Genomic DNA, 23,745 nt, shown 5'->3' with positions numbered 1-23,745 from the left:
ATCCTGTGGTCCACTGAGTAGAACAAGATGTTAATCAGCAGAACATGTTCACTCAGCTGCAGGAGCTCTGGTCGGCTCTGCACACGGCCCAGAGGCTGAGGAAGAGGAGGGAGAGGAGGAAGAGGCTGGGCTCACAGCTGGAAGTCTTCATGGAAAAACATCTGGAAGCTTCAACATCTGGCAGGAAGTGAAACTGATCAAAATAATATTTCTGTTATTGTTTCAGTTATGGATCTGAAATCTCCTCAGAGTTCTGTTAACAGAGCAGGTAAGGAGATTAGGCTCCCTCCAGAGGTCAGAGGTCACCCTGTATGGATGCTTCTATTATCCTCTAAGGTAGGACATTAACTCAGTGGTAGGACCGCTAACTACAAACCTAGCTACGCTAACCCTAAAGTACTAATCATAAATATTAGTTCTGCTAACGCTAAGTAAGTATACCAACACAGTAATTAGCAGAAGCTAATGCTAAAGCACTAAATTCAGTCATATTGAAATGCCCCAAGTGTCAGTGACATGAGTTATACCATGTTTAAGTTTCACAGTTGTTGCTAACGCTGTTGCTAGTTTAGCCTAACTGACCGCGGTAGGGTTCAGTCAGAAAGCACCAGGACTTCAGCAGATTTTAAACTGCTGTGTCCACAGACTTCAAAATAAGAGCATGACTATAACGTCTAACTTTTTGAAGAATTTTAACAGTCAAAAACTAAAACTTCAACCCAGATGTCAAACTTTATTCAACTGAAATCTTAGAAAACATCCAAGGAAATAAGTGTTTCAGAATTTATCCATAGATAATTAGCTGTGCTATTAGCTGATTAGCATAAGTGCAAATCAGAGTAACTTATTCAAATCACAGAACTCGAAGGAGAACTTTTCCTGCGATAACTATCACCTCAGGGTGGGTCAGAGGAGTTCTGGACCGGTTCTGATTCTGTCCTGACCAGGAGCAGAGCAGCAACATGTTATGGAGGTGCTGCTCAGAACCGGGCCTGTCAGAACTGTTTCCATCAGGAAGTCCAGAGCCGACCCAGTTACTGCTGTCTCTGCAGCCTCCTCCGCTTCCTGTCGCTGTTCTGGATCAGAACCGCGGGCCTTCCTGTGGGACCCCAGAGGAAGGGACGAGCCCAGCGAGTCGGGCCGGGCCGCAGCTGGGCTTAACCTTCAGCGCCACACTGGTCCAGGTCGGCTGGTGAATCATTATCAGCAGGAAGTTCTGAAGCAGAAGTGGAACGGGTCAGTGAGCGTGATCAGGCTGAATCAGCACAGAACTTCCTCCTGGTTCTAGGCTCAGAGTTCTGCTTTAAAAGCTCCAACAGAACTGAATTTCCAGAGATTCAGACCAGGTCCAGCCGGTTCAGAACTGGGTCAGATCCGGATGATGTAGGAGTCGGAGTGCGTGACGTATCGGACCCAGCGCTGAGACGGGCCGGGATGGACGGGAGACAGGCGCAGGAAGCGGATCTGCAGTCCGGTTCCGGTCCACTTAGGCAGCTCAAAGCTGAGCCCGACCGGACCGACCTCCAGCAAGGAGGCGGAGCTCAGACCAGGAACGTCCAGCTGGCGACAGAGGAAAGGACAGAATCAGCGGTTCTGTTGCTGACACCATGCGCTGTCAGCCCAGAACCAGACTGGTCCAGAACGAGACGGGTTTGTCTAGAACCAGACTGGTCCAGAACCAGACCTGTCCAGAACCCATCTGCTCTGATGATGATTGAAAATATGGAGCAGATCATTCCAGAACTGGGTCAAAAATTGGACACATGGTTGTGGACCAGCAGGTTCTGGTACCAGCAGGTAGAGAGCACAGAACCGGGTCACCTTGAACAGGGCGGACAGCTGGGTTCCTCCACAGAACCGCGGGATTTTCCAGAACACAGTTCTGTTCTGCAGCTGCAGCTCCGCGCTCTGATCTGGACTGCTGAGCTCCTGGGACAGACTGGGGAGAAGAAACACAGAGGTCACAGGGGTCATAGGTCACCATGGAGTCACCATGGGGTCAGCATCCATCCATGGCCCAGACAAGTTCTGGTTCTTCCATCGGATCAGAACCAGAACCATCCATCAGGAACGGATGCTGGCTCCTTATTTCCATCCGACTTTACAAACCAAATCAGGTCGGAAGCCAAACACCAGAACCACAGTCAAATCAGAACTTCCATGGCAACGCTCACCTCACAGCACCTCTAGGAACCGGGATGGAGGCGGAGAGGTTGATGGCAGTGCTACAAAGAGAAGAAGGTGATGTCATCATCATCATCATTGTGCTCCATCTTCCTGTTACAGTGACTTCTACTTCCTGTTACAGTAACTTACTATAGTGTATGTAGTTGCAGTTGTGAACCTATTGATTTGTTCCTGTGTAATCTAAGGTAGATAATCTGTTGGATTAGATGGACAGTTTTTCTTCCACCATGAAGGAACCTGAACTGAAATGTTTTCACAAATCCTGACCTTCAATTTAATTCAAATTCAAAAATACTTTATTAATAATATTAATACTTTCCCAAAGGGCAATTAAACCAAATAATTTAAATTAATTACATTTATGAAAGTTATTCACACCATATGAATTTTTTCACATAATTACAAGATATTTTCACTTAGATCCAGGTTCGTACTTCGACTAGGCCATTCTAACCCATGAATGGATGTAGATGTGACCTGTCCTGCTGGATGGTAGAACCGGTTACTTTTGAGTCAGTTTTGACCGGGTTCTTGTTCTATATTAATCTTTGATTCTTCTGTTATTTTATAGTTTATGCAGCTGGTTTCTGTTTGTGAACCAGAGGCAGGAGATGATCTGAACCTGAATTAGTGAGCAAAACTCAAAACGAAAATGCAGAAAAAGCAGCACTGATGTCCTGCTGAGCTATGGGTGAGAACAGGGTCAGAACCAAATCGGAATTGAATCAGAACCGGGTCACTGAGCTCCATCAGCGGAGCCAGGATCAGAACCAGGCCTGCTCAGGTACAACCAAACGGTTCAGAACCAGGAGATCCAGAAACTGCTGCTCCTCAGGCAGGAACCCAGCAGGAGCCCGGCTACCTGTGGTCTCCTAGCAACCCGCCAGGTGAGCTGCAGCCACTCTGCCCTGATTTGCATGTTGAACCAGAGCAGTGGCTGCAGGGTGTGGCAGCAGGCCGGCCTGGTTCTGGTCAGAGCGGGTCAGTGGCCTGGGTACTGCCACTGATCCAACCAGAACCAACAGAACCCAGATCAATTTCCTCCTGAACAAACAAGCCATTTCCAGCTGCGCTCAGGGAGCCGAGTGATGCAGAGCAGCAGGTGTGCTCCATCTGAGCCGCTGGCCCCGCCCCCTCAGGAAGCAGGGAGACTGACCTCTTGGGCGGAAGGTCGCAACGCAGCTTCAGGTACATCAGCAGCCTGAGGAGGACAACAACACCTTCATTAGAGCAGCCAATCAGAGAGTAGCTTCATCTGCAGGGACCTGAGCTCCCGGGTGGCAGTTCACTGTTACCATGGAGATGCCCTGATAGGAACAGCCAGTTGTAAACAGGCTGAGCAGCTTTAATATTCTGGAAATGCTTCATCAAGAACTCAGGAAGTGATATCACCATAGGTATAGAATGAGGATAAGGTCAAAGGTCAGATGGAGAATAATAAAATATTTGTTTGGTAAAATGAGGAAAAGCAGAATCTTGGAGGATCCAGAAGTGATGGTGATGCTGCCCCCTGCTGGTGAAATCTAACAGTTCTTCAGTCTGATGAAGACTAGAACCAGAACCAGAACCAGAATCCCTGAGGGGGCGGGGCTTACCGTCCTGCTGAGTCCCTCTCCACACTGGGGAAGAGGCGGAACGGTGGCGCTGACGGCAGCTCGTCACTCAGCCGGTACTGCATCACTGCGTGCTGGAGAAGGAAGAGGAGGGGTCAGTGAGGTCATCAGAGGATGAAGAGCTCAGTGATGATGGGGTCAGAGGTCACCTCTCCCTGGCTGGGACATAGTCTGAGGATCCGGTGGCTGTGGAACTCGTCCAGCTGGACCGACTGGTGGAAGCTGCACTCATCGACCCGGACAGCGGCGCCGTAACCTGGACGGGTCAGAACCTTTGAGTGGACAGAGCCTGCTACTGGACAGGTCAGGGGTCAGAGGTCAGGGGATGGGTCTTACCTCGGAGCTGGGATTTGCCCACACTGAACTCCTCGTTCAGACCGATCCGCATCTCTGGGAGACAGAGGAACACTTGGTGCTACTGGGACCAGGTGTTACTGGTGTCCCAGGTAACATCAGGGACACCAGGTGTTACCTGGGACACCTGTAACACGTGTTACAGGTGTCCCAGTAACACACGGTTCTGGTTCTTAAGACTCACCGGAGCAGCTCGGCATGTAGCACTTGACTCGGACCTCTCCCTCAATGTCGGCCTTCATCAGAACCCCCTGTGGGTCAGAACACAGACAGCTCAGCCTGCAGCTGAAGATTCGGGTCATGGATCAACAGAACCAGCAGAACCGTTCAGGTTCTGACAGCTGGAGAACAGAAAGTCCAGTTCATCTCCAGATAAGTCCAGAACGTCTCCACTGAGACTCTGAATGACACCATCAGGTTCTGATGGACTTCAAAACCGGGTTTGTTGGGTTCTGTTTCTGAGTCTGGACCTCCAGAACCTCCAGGCTGCGGTTCTGGTTCTGGCTATCACTGGTGGTGGAGAACCTGGACTGAACTCACGTTGGAGCCAATCACCACCGACATCTTCTCAATCACGTCCACAAAGATCTCGCTCTTCCCTCCCTGGAGAACAACAGAACCACGTCAGTGACCAGAACCAGCAGTCCGGTTCTGGTCAAACACAGCCAGAGTGCTGGTACCGGGTCTCTGCTGGACTGGATCGGTCTGGTGGCAGCAGAACTGGGAGCAACTTTATTCTGCTGGGTTTCCGCTCCAAACTGCAAAAGACAACAACCAGAACCATCAGAACCAGCACCACAGGTCCAGATTCTACCAGATAAGCTTGGCTTCACCTGGAACCTGGACCAGAACAACGAGTTGGAGATGTTGGTCCAACTCAGCCCAGACTGCTGGACCTGAGGAGCAGAACCTCTGCTGATGGAATCAGAGCCTGATGTGGTTCTGACCAGGTTCTGACCAGGGCCCGGCTATGAGGGAGGTATTGACTCGGGGCCCCAGTAGGGGGCGATACGTACCAGTCCCACATTGCTTAGGTCGAACAGGCTGAAGGGTTTGGAGGAGACGGCCTCTGATTGGATGAAGTTCTTCAGGACATCTGATGATGTCATCTGGACATAGCCGTAGTCCTGGAGACATGGAGTCACAGCCTGAACGCTTTCACATGGAGCTAAATGATTATTCAGACTGACACAGCGATTCATGTCTAGAGCAGGACAGATGGACAGACGGACACGGATATCTTTCTTGGGTCTCTGCTGCTTCAATATTTACCAGTTTTCATGTTTCTCATTAAAACAAAGTTGTTGCTCTTTTTCTGTCTACAACAGTAAAATAATTCTGATTATTCCAACAGAGAGACTGATCAAGTTTTTAACTTTTGTATTTTTCATATTTATTGACATTCTTAAAACATTTTCAGTTAAATAAGTTGTTACTATGAGTAACAGTAACCCAAAGCGCTCTGTACATGTGGGCGGAGCTCGGGCTCTGGCTCAGTTTGCAGAGACAAAACTTGCTTTCATTCTTATCTCTCCCTTGAGTGAAAATAAAAGACAAGCTCCAGCGGAAGTTCGGCAGAACCCGTAATGAATGGTTCGCAGGAGCTGTACATTGCGATTTCTCCTTTCATGAAAGCTTGGTTGAAAACTCATATACGTTGTCTGTGGTTCTTCTTATGTAGGTTGATCTTATGTATCATCAAACCAACAGCAGAGATGCCCCTGTGGCCACAGACTCACCAGCACCTCGTCCAGCAGCTCGTAGATCAGGGCGAAGTTCATCTGAATGGCCTTCTCTGACAGGCTGCCGCAGTAATCCTTCACCAGACCGCTGAGCCTGGGGCAGAGGTCAGAGGTCACCACCTGCCGATGGGTCAGCAGCTGGGGGCGAACCAACACCAACCTGTTCAGGAACTCGATTATGCTGAATGGAGAGGAATCAGCTGTCGTTGTGGCAACCCAGTAGAGACCGCCCTGCCTGATGTGGACGAAGTGGAGGTCTTTGTGGCTCTGCAGGAAAACAGAGGATCAGATGGAGGGATAGAGGGAGAGAGAGAGAGAGAGGGATGGCAGCGTTACCATGACAACGGGCGGCTGGTCTCCCGTCAGCGCTGTGACCTTCTCATAGAAAACGTCAATGACATCACTTCCTGCCTCTCCACGGTCTGAGTCTCAGAGTCAAGTGTTGAAATAAAGCTGGACTCTGATTGGCTGATGCCAGGCTGACCAGAACCAAATCCAGACCCAGAACCATAACCAGGACCTGGAACTAACCGGGTCAGAAGGATACAGTCCTTGTAGATGAGATGGTCGCCCTTGGAGGACAAGATGAAGAGCTGAGAGATCATCATCGTCGTCGTCTTGGTCCCTCTGAGACAAACAGAAGGTTACCACAGGCTGAACTCCTGTCTGGCAGGAGGAGGCCGCATTCTGATTGGTCAGAAAAGAGCCCAGTTGTTTTTACTGGTAACTCAGCCAGCTTAGACCAGAATCAGGTCTGAGACAGGTCCAAATTGACCCGGTTCTGGAGTCTAGTCAGATACGGGCCGGGTGATGACATAGCAGCTTTATAACATTAAACGGATAAAAGGTTCTTAATTTAAAGCAACAATTATTCTTGCTCTTCTCCGCCTGTTTAAATCTCTCTGTTGGTTCATAAATCACTGAATGAATTAAAGAGCTGCTGCTGAAGGTTCTGATCTGCATCCAGAACCAGAACCAAACACGTAGAAGCAGAATTCAGTTTCTATGGACTTCCAGAACACTGAAAACCAGCCGAAACATCGAGTCCTTTCAAAACCAGGCTGAAACCTACCTGGTTAGAGCTGATCTGGTGAGTAGCGGAGCATCATAATCTGTGTCTGTTTTTCAACCTCTTGCCTGCTGTGTCATGTGTTTTTTGTGTGTGCTTGTTTCTTGTTTTATTTTCCTTCTAATCATGTAAAACTCTTTAAATTACCTTGTTGATGAAATATTTTATAATAATAAAATGACATTGCCTCTTTTCCAGAATCTTTGGACCTTAGATCCCAGTCCCTAGCGTCCTCTGCCTTTTGTTTTACTATTTTATTTACCTCTGCTCCTGTAAAGTTTCACTTCCATCCCTCTCTGTTTCACCAAACAGAAACATCAACATTCAGAAACTGACAGGACGCTTTAAATTAGCTCCAGCATTCGGGTTTAAATTAAATGTACTTACCGCTGAAGGTAGGAGCTGGATCCGCTTCAGTTCGGTTCGGTTTATTTACGTAAAAATCCTGAAAGTTTAAATTCCCTCAGTTAACAGCAGAAGAGCTAATTTAGCAGCTAGGTTATTACATTCAGTTAAACTATATTAAAACTAAAGATATTTCATGACTCTAACTCACATCAAACTGATCAACGTCGGAATAAACTATTTTTCTGAAATATTTAGAGGTTAAATTAAACATAAATGTAACGTTTACGAGCAGACCAGACAGACTTTAAACCGGCTCAACAGCTAACAGCTAGCTTCACAGCGCCCCCTAGAGCAGGGGAGTAGAACGGATTGTTTTATCAGGTTTATTGAGAAGGAAAAATACTCAAATCTTATTAATGTTTATTTAATTTAAGTTATTTAATTATTTTATCTTTTAAACTCTCAGATGATTTACAGTAGATGCGTTTTAATAACCAACTAGTACTGTATCAATCTGACCGTTAGGTGGCAACAGAGGAGAGTTTTGAAGCGGAAGTTGGTCATGTAAACAGAGTAAACCGTTTCCACCTCGCGCCGCTTCCTCCGAGCTGCATTAAACCATGAAGTAAGTGATTCTTCTCCTTCATTCAGGCTGGTAGTGAACTGATATCCTGAGGACCTATTCCTGCAGACTGTATCCGACCAGCAGTCGCAGCTGGTCCGGGAAGCAGCCGCTCTTCCGCTCCTCCCCGGACCTCATTCACAATCTGATCAATTTAAACTTACGTGTATCAATAACTGGCTGATAAATCAGAACAAACCCAAACTAGAACATCCACAGAGACAGAAATATGGTGCTCTTTAAATCGGCTCACACAATAAAACCAAAACTTTATCATTTTAGATCTGGACCGTTTTCTTCCTGGGGATTTAAAAATGATTCAGCCTTAGTTAGTTATGTGATTATTTGATGTGAAAGGTTCCCCTTGCTACCAGAAGTTTCATACTAGAACTCGGAGGTTGGACTGGTTTAGACTTTGTGGACACCTGGTCTAGGATGTAACCTCGAGGAAGGGGGTGTGGGGGCTGATGCCCAGTGTGAAGTCTGACCTGACTTCACACCGGAGGATGGATGAGACTAATGCAGAGCAGCTGCTTTGTCTGTTATAAGGAGATACATATTTAAACCATGCATGGATTTATTCAACTTGTTGTCCCAATTTGTCCAGTTTGGTTGTTGAGTCCGACTCGGCCGTTCTGTTGTATCTGCAGTCCGTTGACGAAGGTGAAGCTGATCAATGAGCTGAACGAGCGCGAGGCCGACCTGGGCATCAAGGAGGCCGTGTCCTGGCACAGCGAGTACAGGGACAGCGCCTGGATCTTCGTCGGTGAGGTCTTCATCTGACACATGTTTCTACGGAAGCCTGAAGTGGCCGAAAATCTGCAGCTACTACAGACACAGCTCAGCTAGGAGAATAAGATGCTAACTGATATCTAAATCATTCAATAAACACAGTTTATTATTGTTCTGTGAAACGTTGCATTAATATTCTCTGGCTTCATTTCTAAATATAGTGATTATTCATTCCTCTGGTTTTTAAAACTAACACATAATTGTGAATTTATCCCAGATTTTCTGTGAAAAAGATGAAAATCAGAGTTTAAGCGAGTCTGAGTTTCTGCTGTTGCCTCAGCCTCACTTGATTTCTAGTTTTCATTCATGATCAAAGTTTTTAAAGAAGAGAAGAAGAAACATTACAATTGTTTCTCAAATTGTTTCTATTTGTGGATTTTGAAGGGAACATTTAAAGAGGAAAAATATTGCAAAATTGTTTGTAAATATTTCTAAAGTAGCTCCACAAAATAATACATTTTGTTTAATAAAAGAACAAAAAAATCTCAAAAACATTCATGAAATCCTAAAGAATTCTCAATGACTGTTTAATCCATTAATTTCAAAAAGGAAATGTTGAAAATCTTTATGGTAAGACATGTAGCGTCCCAGTTGAAAATATGGTCTCTTTAACTGATGGTTCACGTTTCTTTATTCAACAGCCTTTATACATGAACTATAAACATACAAATAAAATACCATTAGTAACTCTTAGTGGTTCTAACCTTTTCCCTTAACCTATAAACCTTACTTTATGTAATAACATTAAATTTATAATACATGTATTTAATTAACTAACATTTCTATATTACAAGTTAACTAAAATGTATTCCAACTGTTTCAACTGTTCGACAGTCAATCAAATATTAACACCATTTCATATCGAAACATAAACATCACATTTAATAAACACAATACTCTCAAATCATTAGAACTTAACTTAACAAGTGGAGTGATAATGATTTCTTATAGTTAAACAGTCTCTAATAGTAGAACCAGTTTCTGCACTGGAGGTTCCACTATATAAGCCTTGCTGGAACATTGTCCTTTCTCCATCTTCCGTTCTCCAAAACGAATCGAAACCCCGTTCTCCAAAACGAAGGCAGAAGAAAGTGAAGAATGTCCATCTTTAAGGACATTCTTTTATGAAGCAATGTTGATTGTGAACAGCAGACCTCTTACAGTGGATAACCTCAGTGACCCAAACAGTCCCGATCCATTGACTCCAAATCACCTGCTCACTATGAAGTCAAAGGTAGCCCTTCCTCCTCCAGGTAAATTCATCAAAGAAGACATTTATGCACGGAAAAGGTGGCGGCGGATGCATTATTTAGCAGAGCAGTTTTGGTCAAGTTGGAAAAGGGAGTATCTATCCAACATTGCAACAAGGCAGAAATGGCACACTCCAAGAAGAAACTTGAAGGTCAGAGATGTTGTCATGGAGGAGACTGATGACTTACCTCATAATGAATGGAGATTAGCACGTGTGATAAGCACAGTAACTGGTAAGGACGGACTTGTAAGAAGTCTCCCATAAAATCATATCTTACTGCTGTTCCTGGGTGTTGCCCAACGTGGTGAGAGATTAGTTTTTTGTTATCTGTTCTAAACGGGCGCTTGGTGAATTTGCTAGAGCTAATTAGCCAAATGCTAGCTGTTGTATTTGAATGCCGGTGTTTATTATATTACGAAGTGTTCTAAGAATAAACTTGGCTTTATAACCGGCTAGTCAAGCTTGCAAGGCAGAGCCTGGAAACTTTATGCCCAGTTCCTCTATTGTTTACGTTTCCGCACTGTACAGAACAAATGTGTTCGAGTGGGTCGTTTACAACCCATCAAATATGGAGCGGCAACTCCATTTCTTTGGGATCATACTTTAATCTATTTTTATGCTAACATGCAAAATTATGAAACCAAAATTATTTCTTTGTAGTTCTTCTCCAAACAGGCAAAATTTCTTGTCGCAATTTACAACAGCAGCAGCAAATGTTTGTACATTGCATTTAATTTTACTTTTAAGATATTTTTAAGCCAAGTATGATTCAAAATTTTAAACCTGATAGAATGATGAAAAATACTACTTAAATTAATGATTTTAATATATCATTGTCAATCTAAACTTAATATTTAACCATTAAAATCCCTGTTTTAATCCCTAGCCTCCTGAAATATACCCTTCTGAAGTCCGTCATGGCGCCCGAATGATTAAGTGATGCAGTTGCAAAGGGCTAATAGTTTGAGTCATGCAGAACTGGTTTGACCGTTTCCATAGCAACGATCAGAAGCAAGACATTCCGCCAGAACTACAGTGACTCATTGTAGCTATGACCTCATCTATGACATAGATCAAAGAACATCTGAGGTTATGAATACTTGGATCTCAAAACAGGAGGTTATATCCAAGCCTCTCTTTGACTCTTAGCTCTGTGTTTTTTAGCGATTTTACGGATGGAACAGGTCGTAGCTACCGTGTTTTTCCCCTTGACTTTTAGTGCAGGATATTTGATCACCACAGGAGTGAGGAAGATCTTTAATAAGATCCTTCCTGGCGTAACTTTCGACATTAGTAGCTACAAGGATGAGTCCATTGAGTACGACGAATTCGACGCCTATCTTTTCAACCCTTCCCCGACCGTGACACAAACTTCCCAGAAGAGCCAAAAGTCACAGCAAACTTCCCCGGCTGGGAAAGTTTGCTGTGGCCCATCAGGCCATTGCGGGAGTTTAAACTCTAGTGGATCTGAAAACTCGCAGCAAACTTCCCCGGCTGGGAAAGTTTGCTGTGGTCCATCAGGCCACTGTGGGAGTTTTAAGTCAAATGGATCTGAAAACTCTCAGCAAACTTCTCCGGCTGGAAAAGTTTGCGGTGAGTCAGACCATCGTGGGAGTTTTCAGATCGATCACACAGATCGGTCAGAAAACTCATTTCAGATGGCTGTGTCTGAAATGAGTTTTCAGACAGATCTGTCCCCGGCTGGGGAAGTTAGCGGTACAGAGGAGGCCGTTGAGTCTAAAAGCTCAACCTCTGCACTGACAAAAGCGGCGTTGGAAGACCGGACTCAAGAGAGAGCTGTCATAGGGGAAGATCTGGCCAATCTTCCAAAACAGCAAACGTCCTTGGCTGAGGACGTTTGCTCTGGAAAGAGGAGACCGGACTACCAAACATTAACTTCTGTGCTCCAAAAAAGGGCAAAAGAAGAGGATATCTACGGTGTTCGCGCTCTTAATAAGTCGAAATACGCCGCCTGCAGAACTTGTGAGGAGAGGGCTAAATATCAGTCCAAACGCCAAGTTAGAAATCATTGTTGTTCGTTATCTTGATAACTTGAGCGAGATTTAGTCCTCGAGATTTAGTCGTCCCCCCCATGTTAATTGTGAGGTGGACTGATTTAAAAATAGGATGGGGGATTTAGCTTTGTTAAGTTTATAACCGAAATTATAACCAAACGCATGAATAATTTTAAGTAGTTGAGGGATTGAGCGCTTCAGATTAGACATTAAAATAATGTCATCTGCAAACAGTCAAATTTTAGATTCAATACTTTTTATTCTGACATCCCGTATGTTTTGATTGTTCCTTAAGGCAAAACCCAATGGTTCAATTGCCAGAACAAAGAAGGGGTGAGAGGGGACACCCTTGACGTGTTCCCCTAGCTAGATTAAATGAATCTGATATAATATTATTCGTTATAACTGAGGCTGTGGGTTTATTATTAATTATTTTAATCCAGGTTACGAAATAACTACCCAAGCCAAATTGAGATAAAACATTGTATAGATAATTATGTTCCACTCTATCGAATGCTTTTTCTGCATCAAGGGAAAGTAAAGCTGTATCGGGATGTTCATATTTAGCATAGATTATATTCAGCACACGACGTACACCACGGTGGGTTTGCCGCCCCTTTATAAATCCGTTCTGATCAGGTTCAGAAAGAGATGGTAAAAATTTCTCAAGCCCAAACACAAATAAATAATGATTACTTTAGATATTATTTTGGCATCAGAATTTATAAGAGAGATTGGTCGAAAAAATTTGCATCTGGTGCGAGGTTTTCCAGGTTTGGGTAGTACTGTTATGATTGCATTTCGTAGAGAAGGTTATTCTTTAAGGGTATAACTTTCTGCAAGGATATTATAGAGGGGCTGTAGTAGTTTGTTTTTAAATATTTTATAAAGGTCCACAGGGATCCCATCCGGACCGGGTGTTTTTCCTGATTTTAATTTATCTATTGCATTTGAAATTTCATCTATAGATATCGGGATATCCAGCTCTGATTTAACTGTTTCACTAAGTGTGGGGATATTTATAGAGTTAAAAAAATGAATCAAGTGATATTTGCAATATGTGTCCTTTAGATGTATATAATTTTGACTAATAATCTTTAAAGGGTTAGGGTATAATTGGGTAATTGTACCATCAATGTGGCCCGTAGAGGGTGGCCAATATGCTGAAGTGCCAATATCCTTGGTGAAATTGAGTTTGACACCCCTGCACTAGAGGGCTCTATAGTTGCTTTGTATCGGTACGTGAATTAACGTGTAGAGGAAGAAAACTGACGGCAGACTAGTAGTGTGCTGAGCATAGACATAATATAAGAATAGACGCCTCATGGACCGCTCTTGCCTATTGTCGCTGTCGAGATTTAGGGCGGCCATCTTGGAGCGGTCCACCACTCCACTCAGCGTTATGTGTTTAACAGGCACAATGACGTATCAGCGCATTTAATCGATCATAACACGCTTTTTTGTTACCGGAAACCATATTCAAACATCTATCAAAGCAACATTTATAGACAATTGTATTTTTTAAGTATTTTTTTAATACATAATTCAGCATATTTAAATATGCTTAGTGGCTATAACAACAGAATAGGAATGGAATATTCTATTATTGATGTATGATGAGCATATTACAAAGCACACAGCCATTCATAATTTATTTAATAAATTTAATAAATTATTTAGTAACACACACACACACACACACATATATATATATATATATATATACAAACACAAATAAATAATACTGAATAATGTATGTATGTATGTATATATATATATATATATATATATATATATATATATATACAAACACAAATAAATAATACTGAATAATGTGTATATATATATATATATATATATATATATATATATATATATATAAAATAAAATTACCTATTACCTTCTCACCCTCCGCGGGTGGTCTCTCTCTCTCTCTTTCATCCTCTGAGCTCGGGTCCTCTACCAGAAGCCTGCATCTAGAGGGTCCTCCAGTATCTTGGCTGTGCCTAGAACTGCACATTTCTGGACTGAGATGTCTGATGTTGTTCCTGGGATCTGTTTTAGCCACTGCTCCAGTTTGGGGGTGACTGCCCCGAGGGCCCCGATGACCACAGGCACCACTGTGGTCTTCACCTTCCAGGCCTTTTCCAGTTCTTCTCTGAGGCCCTGGTATTTCTCCAGTTTCTTGTGCTCCTTTTTCTTGATGTTGTGGTCACTTGGTATTGCTACATCCACCACAACGGCTTTCCACTGTTCTTTATCCACCACCACAATGTCCGGTTGGTTCGCCATCTTATTTATATATATATATATATATATATATATATATATATATATATATATATATATATATATATATCTATATCTATATCTATATATATATCTATCTATATATATATATAAATATATATATGTATATAGATATAGATATATGTATGTATAGATATATAGATATCTGTATATGTTTTTCAGCATAGGATTTCTAGCTTCAGAGTGATTCAGCAGCTGAGATTGAGTCCAAAATCCGATGCGAGATTCATCGGTGCTGCAGTGAATCCGTCTCTCTTTAAAGGAAGCTCTTTGATTGTGACTCTGTGGCAAGCAGCAGATAAGCTAAAAAAGTTACTGTGAGATGATGTGGGGCCTACAATACTCCAGCCCTATGCTGTGTGGACAGCATAGGGTTCACCTTCTCCTAAGATGACCTGCCTTGGAGCTAATGCCTTGGAACAGTTGTAGCTAATTAACAGCCCAACTTCACATTCTAGCTGTGGGGGGATCTCATTCACTATTACCTTGAGATGATCCCATTGCCTTGCCATTTCACAGGAAGGAATGTGAGAGCAGTTAACCGGTATACAGTCTTTAGTGTAAGCAGGAGGGAGTTCAATTATGTCTGAAGAGTTGTATCCTCTCACCTTGAGATCTGAGACACGCTCGCTTGGGACAACTGCATCCTTACCAAGCATTATATTAAATGTTAACCTTATTGGGGTTGCTTTAGCTTTGAGATCGTTAGACACATCACGGTCAATGAACACTGTATCACTTTGGGTGTCCAAGAGTGCATAAACAAGCCTTTCTTTACTTGGTTGTTGCTCTGAAGAAACCCATACTGGTACGATCATAGAGGTGCTTATACATTGTTCATTGGTTCTTGCATTGAGAGACAGGGTTGTTGCAGTCTGTTCTGTGCTCATTTGAAATTGGTTTGTCTGTGATTTGTCGTTGTCATAGTTAAAGTCATGCAGGCAGGTAGGGTGTTTTTTCTTGCATATTTCACATGTCTGTAACGACAGTCCTTTAAACCCAGACACGGCGCAAGACACCCATAACAAAGTCTTTTGTCTTTTATGTATTTCCTTCGTTCCTCGAGTGGTTTGTCTTTGAACTGAGGGCAACTGTGAAGTTTGTGTCCGTTGTCTTGACAGAGCATGCATGTTGGTTTAACATTTGACCTTTGTTTTGTGCCTTCTGTTTCTGTTACCACTTGCGTATGGAGAACACTGGAGATGGGCCTTTTTTCTTTCTGGTTAACTTTGCTGGTTATTTTGGTGAAGTCTGTTGAGTGAAAAGCCTGAAATGACGTAATTGGATTACACACAATCTCAGCTTCAGTGGACATGAACTCAGTAAAGTGCCTTAAACTTGGAAACTTCCCATTTTCTTTCATGTACTGAGTAGCCTGACGATTCCACCTTGCAGCTGCCCAGTTTGGTAATACAGTATAATGCGAACACAACAGGGCTGGAACCGTACTGTTCCGTACTGTACCATTCCGTGCGAAAGCGCCTTTAGTGGTTTTAACCTTTTACCTTAACCTATAAACCTTACTTTATGTAATAACATTAAATTTACAATTAACTAACTATTAATAACTAACTAATTAACTAACATTTCTATATTACAAATTAACTAAAATGTATTCCAACTGTTTCAACTGTTCGACAGTTAATCAAATATTAACACCATTTCATATCGAAACATAAACATCACGTTCAATAAATACAATACTCTTGTCAAAACACCCTCCTTGTTCCCTTATCAACCGAGCGCTAATCAATTAATTGTCTGGACCTTAATTGAACTATTCCCTAGTTATCTCCCCTCAACCGTGACTCGTATGCTCACTCACTCTCTGCACTATGTCCAAAACAACCAACCATCAGTTACCGTCAGAAGTTTGTGTAGATCGCCTAGCAACCTTGTCCCCGCAAAAACCCTCTTTAAATCAAAACATCGGTCAAAAGGCAATGAACAACTCCCGGCCAAATGAGGAAACAACAACAACCAAAAAAAACAAAACAAAACAAAAAAAAAATCAAATATATATATGTATCAATAAAGTCATTTATAAGACATTAAAATAGGAATAATTGTAATTAGTGCAGTTAGCTTTGACTGTTTCAGTCCTCTGTATTTCTGTTCAGGTTCAGACAGGAAGTGATGTAACAGGGTGTGAATGATGACCTACACTGTGTGTGATCAGTTGTGTGTGTGTGTGTATGTGTGTGTTGTGGTCTTGCAGGTGGGTTTCCCTACGAGCTGACAGAGGGTGACCTCATCTGCGTCTTTTCCCAGTAAGTCCCGCTCATTCTGACCTCCAGAGGTCGTCCTGCTAGCATGGCGCTAAAGCTACGTTCCGGTCAGGTACGGCGAGATCGTCAACATCAACCTGGTGAGAGACAAGAAGACGGGCAAGTCCAAAGGCTTCTGCTTCGTCTGCTATGAGGACCAGAGGAGTACCATCCTAGCTGTGGACAACTTCAACGGCATTAAGGTGAGCGTGCTGAGAAGCCCCGCCCCCTGCTGAGAGGCCCCACCCCCTGCTGGTATTGACATGCTTCTGGGCTCCAGATCAAGGGGCGGACCATCCGGGTGGACCATGTGAAGAACTACCGTCCTCCCAAAGACCACGAGGACATTGATGACATCACCAAGCGTCTCAGAGAAGACGGCTGCGCACCCACTGAACCTGCTGCTGCCGCCCCGTCTGAGGAAGACGAGCAGCAGGACATCCCCGTGAAGAAAGCCAAGAAGGGTGAGGTCATTTCCTGCTGACAAAAAACTCCCGACCCAAAACCAGATGCCTCTTAATTTCTTCTTTTGCTGTTTTCATTTCCCTCAGAGAAGAAAGAGAAGAAGAAGAAAAAGAAAGAGAAGAAGGAAAAGAAGAAGAAGAAGAGCAGAGAGTCGTCTTCCTCGACCGATTCGTCTCCTCGTCCTCCTGCTGCCATCCGGGTCAAAGAGGAGAAACAGGACGCCGCCTATGACAAGTACAACCACCAGGGGGTGCCGGAAAGAGGGAGGGACAGAGAGGACACTGACAGAGAGATAGACAGAAGAGAGGACAGAGACAACAGGGATAGAAGGAGAGACGACAGAGAGACGGAAAGGAAGGCGAGAGACGTCAGGGACAGAGAGGCGGACAGAAGGAGAGACGATGGTAGAAGAGAGGACAGGAGAGAGGAAGACAGAGAGGACAGATGGAGGGACAGAGAGGACAGCCGAAGAAGAGACAGAGACACCAGGAGACGAGAGACGGAGCGTAGATGAAGACAATGGTTGCTGAAACCGGAGCAGAAGCTCGTTTAAGTTTCTCTTCAAACATGTTTCCTGTGATGTCACTTCCTGCTGCTGTTGTAGCTGCATGGCGTCCAGCCACCAGGAGGCGCTGGCCTGAAACCGCAGCAGTTAAAAAAACAGACTTTTACAGATCAGTTTAATAAAAAAATATAAAATGCTGGCTGAAACTTTCATTTCTGAGAAACATTTGAAGTTAAATAGAAGAAAAAGCAGCTGCAAAAAGCTGAGTCCCTGGTTACTATGGTGGTTCCCTCCTTTTCTGAGTCACTGATCCAGACCTGGTTCTGATCCGGGTTTATCCAGACAGAACCAAATGTTTCTGAGGCAAAAAATAATAGAAGCAAATAAAATAATTGGTTATTCACTCTTTTATTTGGTTACAACATCTGAAAAAGGTGAATCTACCTCCAGACAGCAAACAGTAGAAATAATTTCTCCACACATTTTTCTGTAGGGTGTTTTAATCAGAATAAAGCGTGTGGGCAGGCTTAAGGAAACAGGAAGTGTCATTTTGAATCAACAGGAAGTCAGTGTTAGATGTCACGCCAACTTAATTGTGTTTCAGTTGCAAGTGAAAAAGTTCTGATAAATCCTGATTATTGCACTAAGCATCCAGGCTAACACTAATGCTAACACTGTTAGCATCTCTCCAGGTTCTACAACATGCTTGCAAACCAAACCGGGGCGGTTCTGAGGTCAGACCTGAACATTTAATGTCCATCTGGGATCAATTAAAACTTTTTTTTTTACCTGAATTGGCTCCCGTTAGAGAAAACATAGTAACAACAGATGAGATCAGTTTATGTGAATAAACCTAAAACATTTTTAGTTTTAATCATTAAAACTTCCCGACAGTATAGCATGCTGGCTGTTTAGCTTTAAATCATGATCTGATTTACTGATCGATTTATTTTCAGCTACAGCTGCCACAAAGTGGCAATACTGACACAAAAACTGCTGAAAATTTTACAGATGAATGTTGTATCGGTATAATTTCCATCGAAGTTGAGCACAGCTCAAAACATTCAGCGGTTTTTAGGGTTTAACCTGTTAAATGCCAGCTTAGACACCTGATATCAGTTTTTATTTAAAAATAGAGAAAAATAAGTTATTTTCCATAAGGAATGTTTGGAGGGATCCAGACGAGACTTGGACCTGTCTGATCCGATTTTATTTAGATTATCTCAGTGAAGACTGGACTCCAGACGACTCCGGTCCCAGTCCGGACCAGCACACTGATCCAGAACCAGTTTAAGCAAATCACAGACCAACTAAAAGACAGTGTTTATGTTCAACATCTGAAGCTCATCTCCTCATGAGTCAGAAATTTATTTGGAATCTAACAGCTAGCATGCTAACGATGCTAAGCTAGTCTCAGCCAGTGGAACCCGACAGTGTAATGGTGGATGGAGCATCAGGCAGGTTTTATTTCTTATTGATGTATTTGTGATGTTTTACATTCATATGTTGATTGAAGGTGTCTGTGAGGTTGAACTACCTGGAATGATTTAAAGGGCCGGAGGCTTTCTCTGACCTCAGCTGGAAATTTAAAGGTTCTAATAATGAAAAAAGTTGATGTTTCTTCTTCTGCTCACATAAACTGATCTTTATAGTAGCTTTACATATTCTAAGCTTGAACTTTGACCCCAAATCTGCAGATTCTGCTGAACCAGCGTGTCCTGAGCGGCAGTCAGGGTCCAGTTCCCGGCATCTGAGGGGTGCTGGAGGAGTTCTGAGGTATCTTCCTGCTGCAGTCATTAATGAACCCGGACTATTTGTGTTCTGGTTCTGTAAGAGCTGAGCAGTACTCCGGGTCCAGCAGGTCTCATCAGAACTCAGCAGCACAGAAAGAGGGCAGCGGTAGAAAAGTAAGGCTGTGGTGGCAGATTGGACTGTTTGCTGCTGGATCAGAACCAGCAACCTCCCAACCCCTGGGTCAGTCCGGTTCGGAGCCCTTCAGAACAAAGTCAGGTTCTGTTGGGTTGTTCTACTAATCCAGAACCAGTGGTTCTGGTTCTACAGTCAACATGAAGACCTCTTGGAGGTTCTGGTTCTCCTCTCAAAGCTGAAGGGAAACACCAGAACCGGAACAGGTTCCTTCCCCCTGCTGTCCCATAGGAGAACTTCTGCAGGAACCAGTTGATGATGTGGAAGTTCTGCCAACAGAAGGTCAAAGGTCATGTGACCGACCCCAGTCAGAGTTATCTCTGACTGGGCTCCAGATCCGAACCCTGGAGAAGCGGACCATCAACCCAGAAGGTTCTGCCAGCTGGACAGGTCCAACAAACTGAAACGGTTCTGTCTCTGAGCTAGACAATGTTCTGATCCACAGATCACTGACCAGAACCAGAACCAGACCCAACAGAACTTTTATTTCAACAGTTTTTATCAGACCCGATCTGGACCGGGTCGTGTCGGTACCGGGTCGGTACCGCGCCATCCTCAGCACATGGAGATGGTGACGTTGATGCCCAGGTTGCCGTTGTCGGCGAACAGGTGCGCAACAGACGTGTCGAACACCAGGCAGTCGCTGTTCAAGATGGCCGCCGCCACGCCGTCGTGGATGGAGCGCGGTGTGGCCTCCCAGGTGAGGCGGCGCCGGTTCCCGTTGAGCTCCAGGCGATAGGCGAAGTTCTGGGCCTGCTTGCGGGCGCCGATGAGCAGAACCACGGCAAAGAACTGCTGGTGGCCCTCGAACTTCTCCTGCTTCTCCAGAACCAGCATGAAGTGGTGGCTGAAGCACGACTGCATCATGACCCAGTCCACGGCGCCGGGCAGCGAGATGTCCGTCGCCAGGAACACGATGTCCTCGCCCTGTGGGAAGACAGCATGCTGACGTCTGACCTGCATCTCAGACACAACCACACACACACCCAGGGTGTGTGTGGTTGACCCTGACCCTCGAAAACTTAATTATATTGATAATTATGGATCGGTTTTTTTTATTATCGGACATACAACAGAACTGGTGATGTGACCTTTAACCTTTTGTCCAGTTTTCACTCAATAGCTGTGCAGGGTCTGCATCCTTCGAAGGACTGGTCTACGTAGGACGGGTCCTTCGAAGGCCGGGAAAAAACTAAGACCGGAAGAAAAGTATCTGTGGATTCGGACAGGTCTAGCCTTCACCAACCGTCTACTTTAATTATCAATCAAACCGATGTACTCTGCTTTGAAATACTTTATAAACCAAACATTTTTCAACCAGACCTGTTTGAATAATACCGGTGCTTAACTCCCACTCATTGGGAAAAGCTAGAGGGAGTTTTTATAACAGTGTGCCAGGAGTTAGGCGTTTTCTCTCTGTGTACCAAACCTGGAGCGCCTGGCCAGCTGACAGCTGGCGAGGGCTGTTAACGCAGCGGTAGCAGACGGGTCCGAAAATGTCAGAGCAATATTGCAATTTGGTGATATATTGATGAACCGAGCAGATATTTGAGATTTACACACTTACATTCTCGCCTAAAAACGTTGTACCAAATCACATTGTGTCATTTAAAGTGTTATAAAGCTAAATAATTTGTCGCTATTCAACGCCATTGACCCTCTGCCTGAACGCCCAGTTGGAACCCGCAATGAATTATGGGATATCGTGGGCCGTGAAGGATACACTGGACCCATCCTTCAAATCTGGGGAAAAGAAGGACGCATTTGAAGGAGCCTTTGAATTCGGACAGGCCTTGTCGCCACGCTATGATGTAATTGGCCTACAAATCCGTCCTTCCAAGGATGCAGACCTTGAATTCGGACACAGCTCATGTTTTGATTTCAAAGTAGTTCTGAGGCAAAGTGGAGAAACCTCAAACTGCTGGTGCGCCATGAACCCAGCAGGCTGTTGCTAGGCAACCAAAGTCAGGGGGGATTTGAAACTGTCTGTTACCCTACAGGCTGTTGCTAGGCAATCAGAAAGTGAGAGTTAGTTGACCCAGGCTAAGCGGCTAAAGCCTACATCTCCCAGAATGCTGTACAGTTCGGGATCAGAGATCAGTGAAAATATTGAACATTCATTCAGATGTTTTATCTATTGATCACATATTGATCACGTCTTCAAAGCGTTTGTTATTGATTTATAATCCAATCAGAACCAGTCGTCTGGGTTCTGATCAGAACCATCACAACCAGTTCTTATGAAAACCTGGGAATGTTTGCAGTTTTTTCCCCTCCATGAACTCAGAAGTTTACATACCTCTGGTCAGAATCAGGATATCTGAAGGGAGATATTGATTAGTTTACTGATCGGTTTTTCTGATGATTAACAGTTTTCAGGTGTTCAGTAGAACTAGTTCTGCTGGTTCTGACTGGACTCCAGACATGCGTGTATGTGTGTGTTCTGACCTGCAGTGTGGTGATGGACTTGTGTGTGTGCATCAGGTGTGGCATGACGGCCTCCAGAGGCCCCGCCCACTTGCAGGTGGCTCCAGGGCAGGGACAGGTGTACGGCCTGAACTCACACAGCTCCTCATGGTCGGCCTTCTGGCTGTGGTGAAGGACCAGCAGGCAGCCGGAACCAGAGTACTGCAGGGAAAGGGGAACAGGCCAGAACCGGGTCACAACCAGAACAGAGCTAGAACTGGATGTCTGGGTTTGACAGCTGAGAACAGGTTCTGCTGCTTAAAAATAAAAAGTGAGTTTTTCCAACCAGATCACATTTTAATAGATTTCTTTTCCCCTCACTTTCTTTTCTAAAAACAAATAAATAATAGAAAATATAGTTAAAAAGTGTTTTTTATTCCTGAGCCAGAAGTTTGATTATCAGAATAAAATCTAAATTTTAGCAGAATAAAGACAATTTTACCAGAAAAAACATCATGAAACTATAAAAAACGCTTTTTTAATTAGAAAAATCTCCTAGAGTTAAGAGGACACACTTCTGATGCTGATCTGTAGAACCAGAACCCAGATCAGGTCAGAGGTCAGGACTCAGATTTCAGTCCAATCCACTTCAACTTTAATGTGTCTGTAACAGAACCAGAGACGGCAGGTTCTGTTACACTGAGCGGCAGAACCTGACCCAAAAAGCTCCAGAACCAGATCAACATTGAATTAATAATATTTATTCCAAATAAGAATCACACTGAACCCTGTCTCTGGTTCCTGAGGGACCAGAACCAGAACCAGACTCCTCCGCTCTGACCACCTGAATGTCTCATTCCTGGTTCTGTTTCTGGACCAGAACCGGACGGGTACAGACTCTAGCTTTGTTTTGGTTCAGAAGGAATCCCCATGACGTCACCCGACGCGCGCGCATGCAGTGGAAGCGTCGAGCGGAGTAATCGGTGTCTCCCGGCCCAGCCCGCCTCGGACCGGTCCGGTGCCTTACCTTGCAGGGGAATGGCAACGTGGAGGCCACCTTCTCCATGGCCAGGTTCCGGATGCTGGGGCTGAGCGGGCCGCGGCAGGTCGGGCAGCAGCTCAGCTTCTGGCGGCATGGGTTGCAGACCAGGTGACCCGCCTGGCACTGCAGGATGGGCGGCAGGACGTAGTCGAAGCACACCGGGCACTCGAACAGCGCCGTCAACTCCGGGGATTGACCGGGGAGAGCCGCGGCATGCGGCAGCGAACCGGCGGAGGATGCGGCGGCGGAACCCGAGCCGGGGACGGAGCCCACACCGGCGGCAGCTGCCACTGCTGCGGCCGCGGCGGCGGCAGCGGCGGCAGAAGCTGTGCCTCCGGAGCCTCCGTGCTTTCCCCCACCTGCTTTACCGGCTCCCAGTCCTCCACCTCCGGCTGAGGACGGGCGGCTCATTGCGTCCTGCTGTGGTCCGGTCCAGTCAGCGGCCCAGCGGGCGGTACCGTCATTTACTATTTACGACCGGACGTCCCTCCGGGCCGCGGAGACACAACATGGCGGCGGTTAGTTTGTATTAGTTTGCATCTTGAGCCGGACACTACCATTGGTTGGATCAGTTTGAAGTGACGGTCCGCTCAGCCAATGAGAGAGAAGGGGCGTGGCATTACATAATGTTCAGAAGTGAAAGAACACATAACGTCCCATATAATTTATCAAGCAATTACATTCAAATCTACTTATTTCTTAAGCATTAAATCAAAGTAAAACTTTATATCATATAAACATTTAACTGAAACATGAATACTTAGAAATCATTAATCCTATTTGGTCAATTCAGAAATACTTTATTGATCCCAAAGGAAAATTAAATGTTA

The 23,745-nt window shown here is 44.5% G+C and overlaps 3 protein-coding genes across 4 annotated transcripts; 1 reads left to right on the top strand and 2 right to left on the bottom strand.

Moving 5' to 3' along the window:
- Positions 1 to 713: 713 nt before the first annotated feature.
- On the bottom strand, positions 714 to 7,670 carry ap4m1 (adaptor related protein complex 4 subunit mu 1). Of its 2 annotated transcripts, XM_088012423.1 has the most exons (17): positions 7,522 to 7,658; positions 7,353 to 7,410; positions 6,444 to 6,523; positions 6,233 to 6,318; positions 6,057 to 6,163; positions 5,894 to 5,990; positions 5,171 to 5,281; positions 4,835 to 4,912; positions 4,695 to 4,757; positions 4,339 to 4,405; positions 4,137 to 4,190; positions 3,950 to 4,056; positions 3,783 to 3,874; positions 3,344 to 3,388; positions 2,175 to 2,225; positions 1,822 to 1,939; positions 714 to 1,560 (listed from the first exon to the last, which is right to left on the bottom strand). In XM_088012423.1, the coding sequence occupies exons 3-17, from the start codon at positions 6,502 to 6,504 to the stop codon at positions 1,369 to 1,371; spliced, it is 1,329 nt and encodes a 442-aa protein (XP_087868549.1). In that variant the 5' UTR covers positions 6,505 to 6,523; positions 7,353 to 7,410; positions 7,522 to 7,658; the 3' UTR covers positions 714 to 1,368. The 2 variants fall into 2 exon arrangements, with proteins under 2 accessions (XP_087868549.1, XP_087868550.1); XM_088012424.1 differs by lacking the exon at positions 4,137 to 4,190 and having other exon boundaries at positions 7,353 to 7,670.
- Positions 7,272 to 17,740, top strand: rbmx2 (RNA binding motif protein X-linked 2). Its single transcript, XM_088012425.1, has 7 exons — positions 7,272 to 7,360; positions 7,839 to 7,938; positions 8,586 to 8,701; positions 16,523 to 16,574; positions 16,645 to 16,774; positions 16,852 to 17,035; positions 17,123 to 17,740. Exons 2-7 carry the CDS (start codon positions 7,934 to 7,936, stop codon positions 17,548 to 17,550), a joined length of 915 nt encoding a protein of 304 aa, XP_087868551.1. The 5' UTR covers positions 7,272 to 7,360; positions 7,839 to 7,933; the 3' UTR covers positions 17,551 to 17,740.
- Positions 17,741 to 17,933: 193 nt separating this feature from the next.
- siah2l (seven in absentia homolog 2 (Drosophila)-like) lies at positions 17,934 to 23,423 on the bottom strand. The gene is made up of 3 exons (XM_014977507.2): positions 22,901 to 23,423; positions 21,916 to 22,095; positions 17,934 to 20,394 (listed from the first exon to the last, which is right to left on the bottom strand). The coding sequence occupies exons 1-3, from the start codon at positions 23,324 to 23,326 to the stop codon at positions 20,023 to 20,025; spliced, it is 978 nt and encodes a 325-aa protein (XP_014832993.2). The 5' UTR covers positions 23,327 to 23,423; the 3' UTR covers positions 17,934 to 20,022.
- Positions 23,424 to 23,745: the final 322 nt, after the last annotated feature.

Source organism: Poecilia mexicana, unplaced genomic scaffold (genome assembly GCF_051168715.1).
Source record: "Poecilia mexicana isolate PSO_F unplaced genomic scaffold, ASM5116871v1 scaffold_14, whole genome shotgun sequence".
Classification (NCBI taxonomy): Eukaryota; Metazoa; Chordata; class Actinopteri; order Cyprinodontiformes; family Poeciliidae; genus Poecilia; species Poecilia mexicana.
The sequence above is the reverse complement of the archived record's forward strand: the minus strand, read 5'-3'. Positions and strand labels throughout refer to the sequence as shown.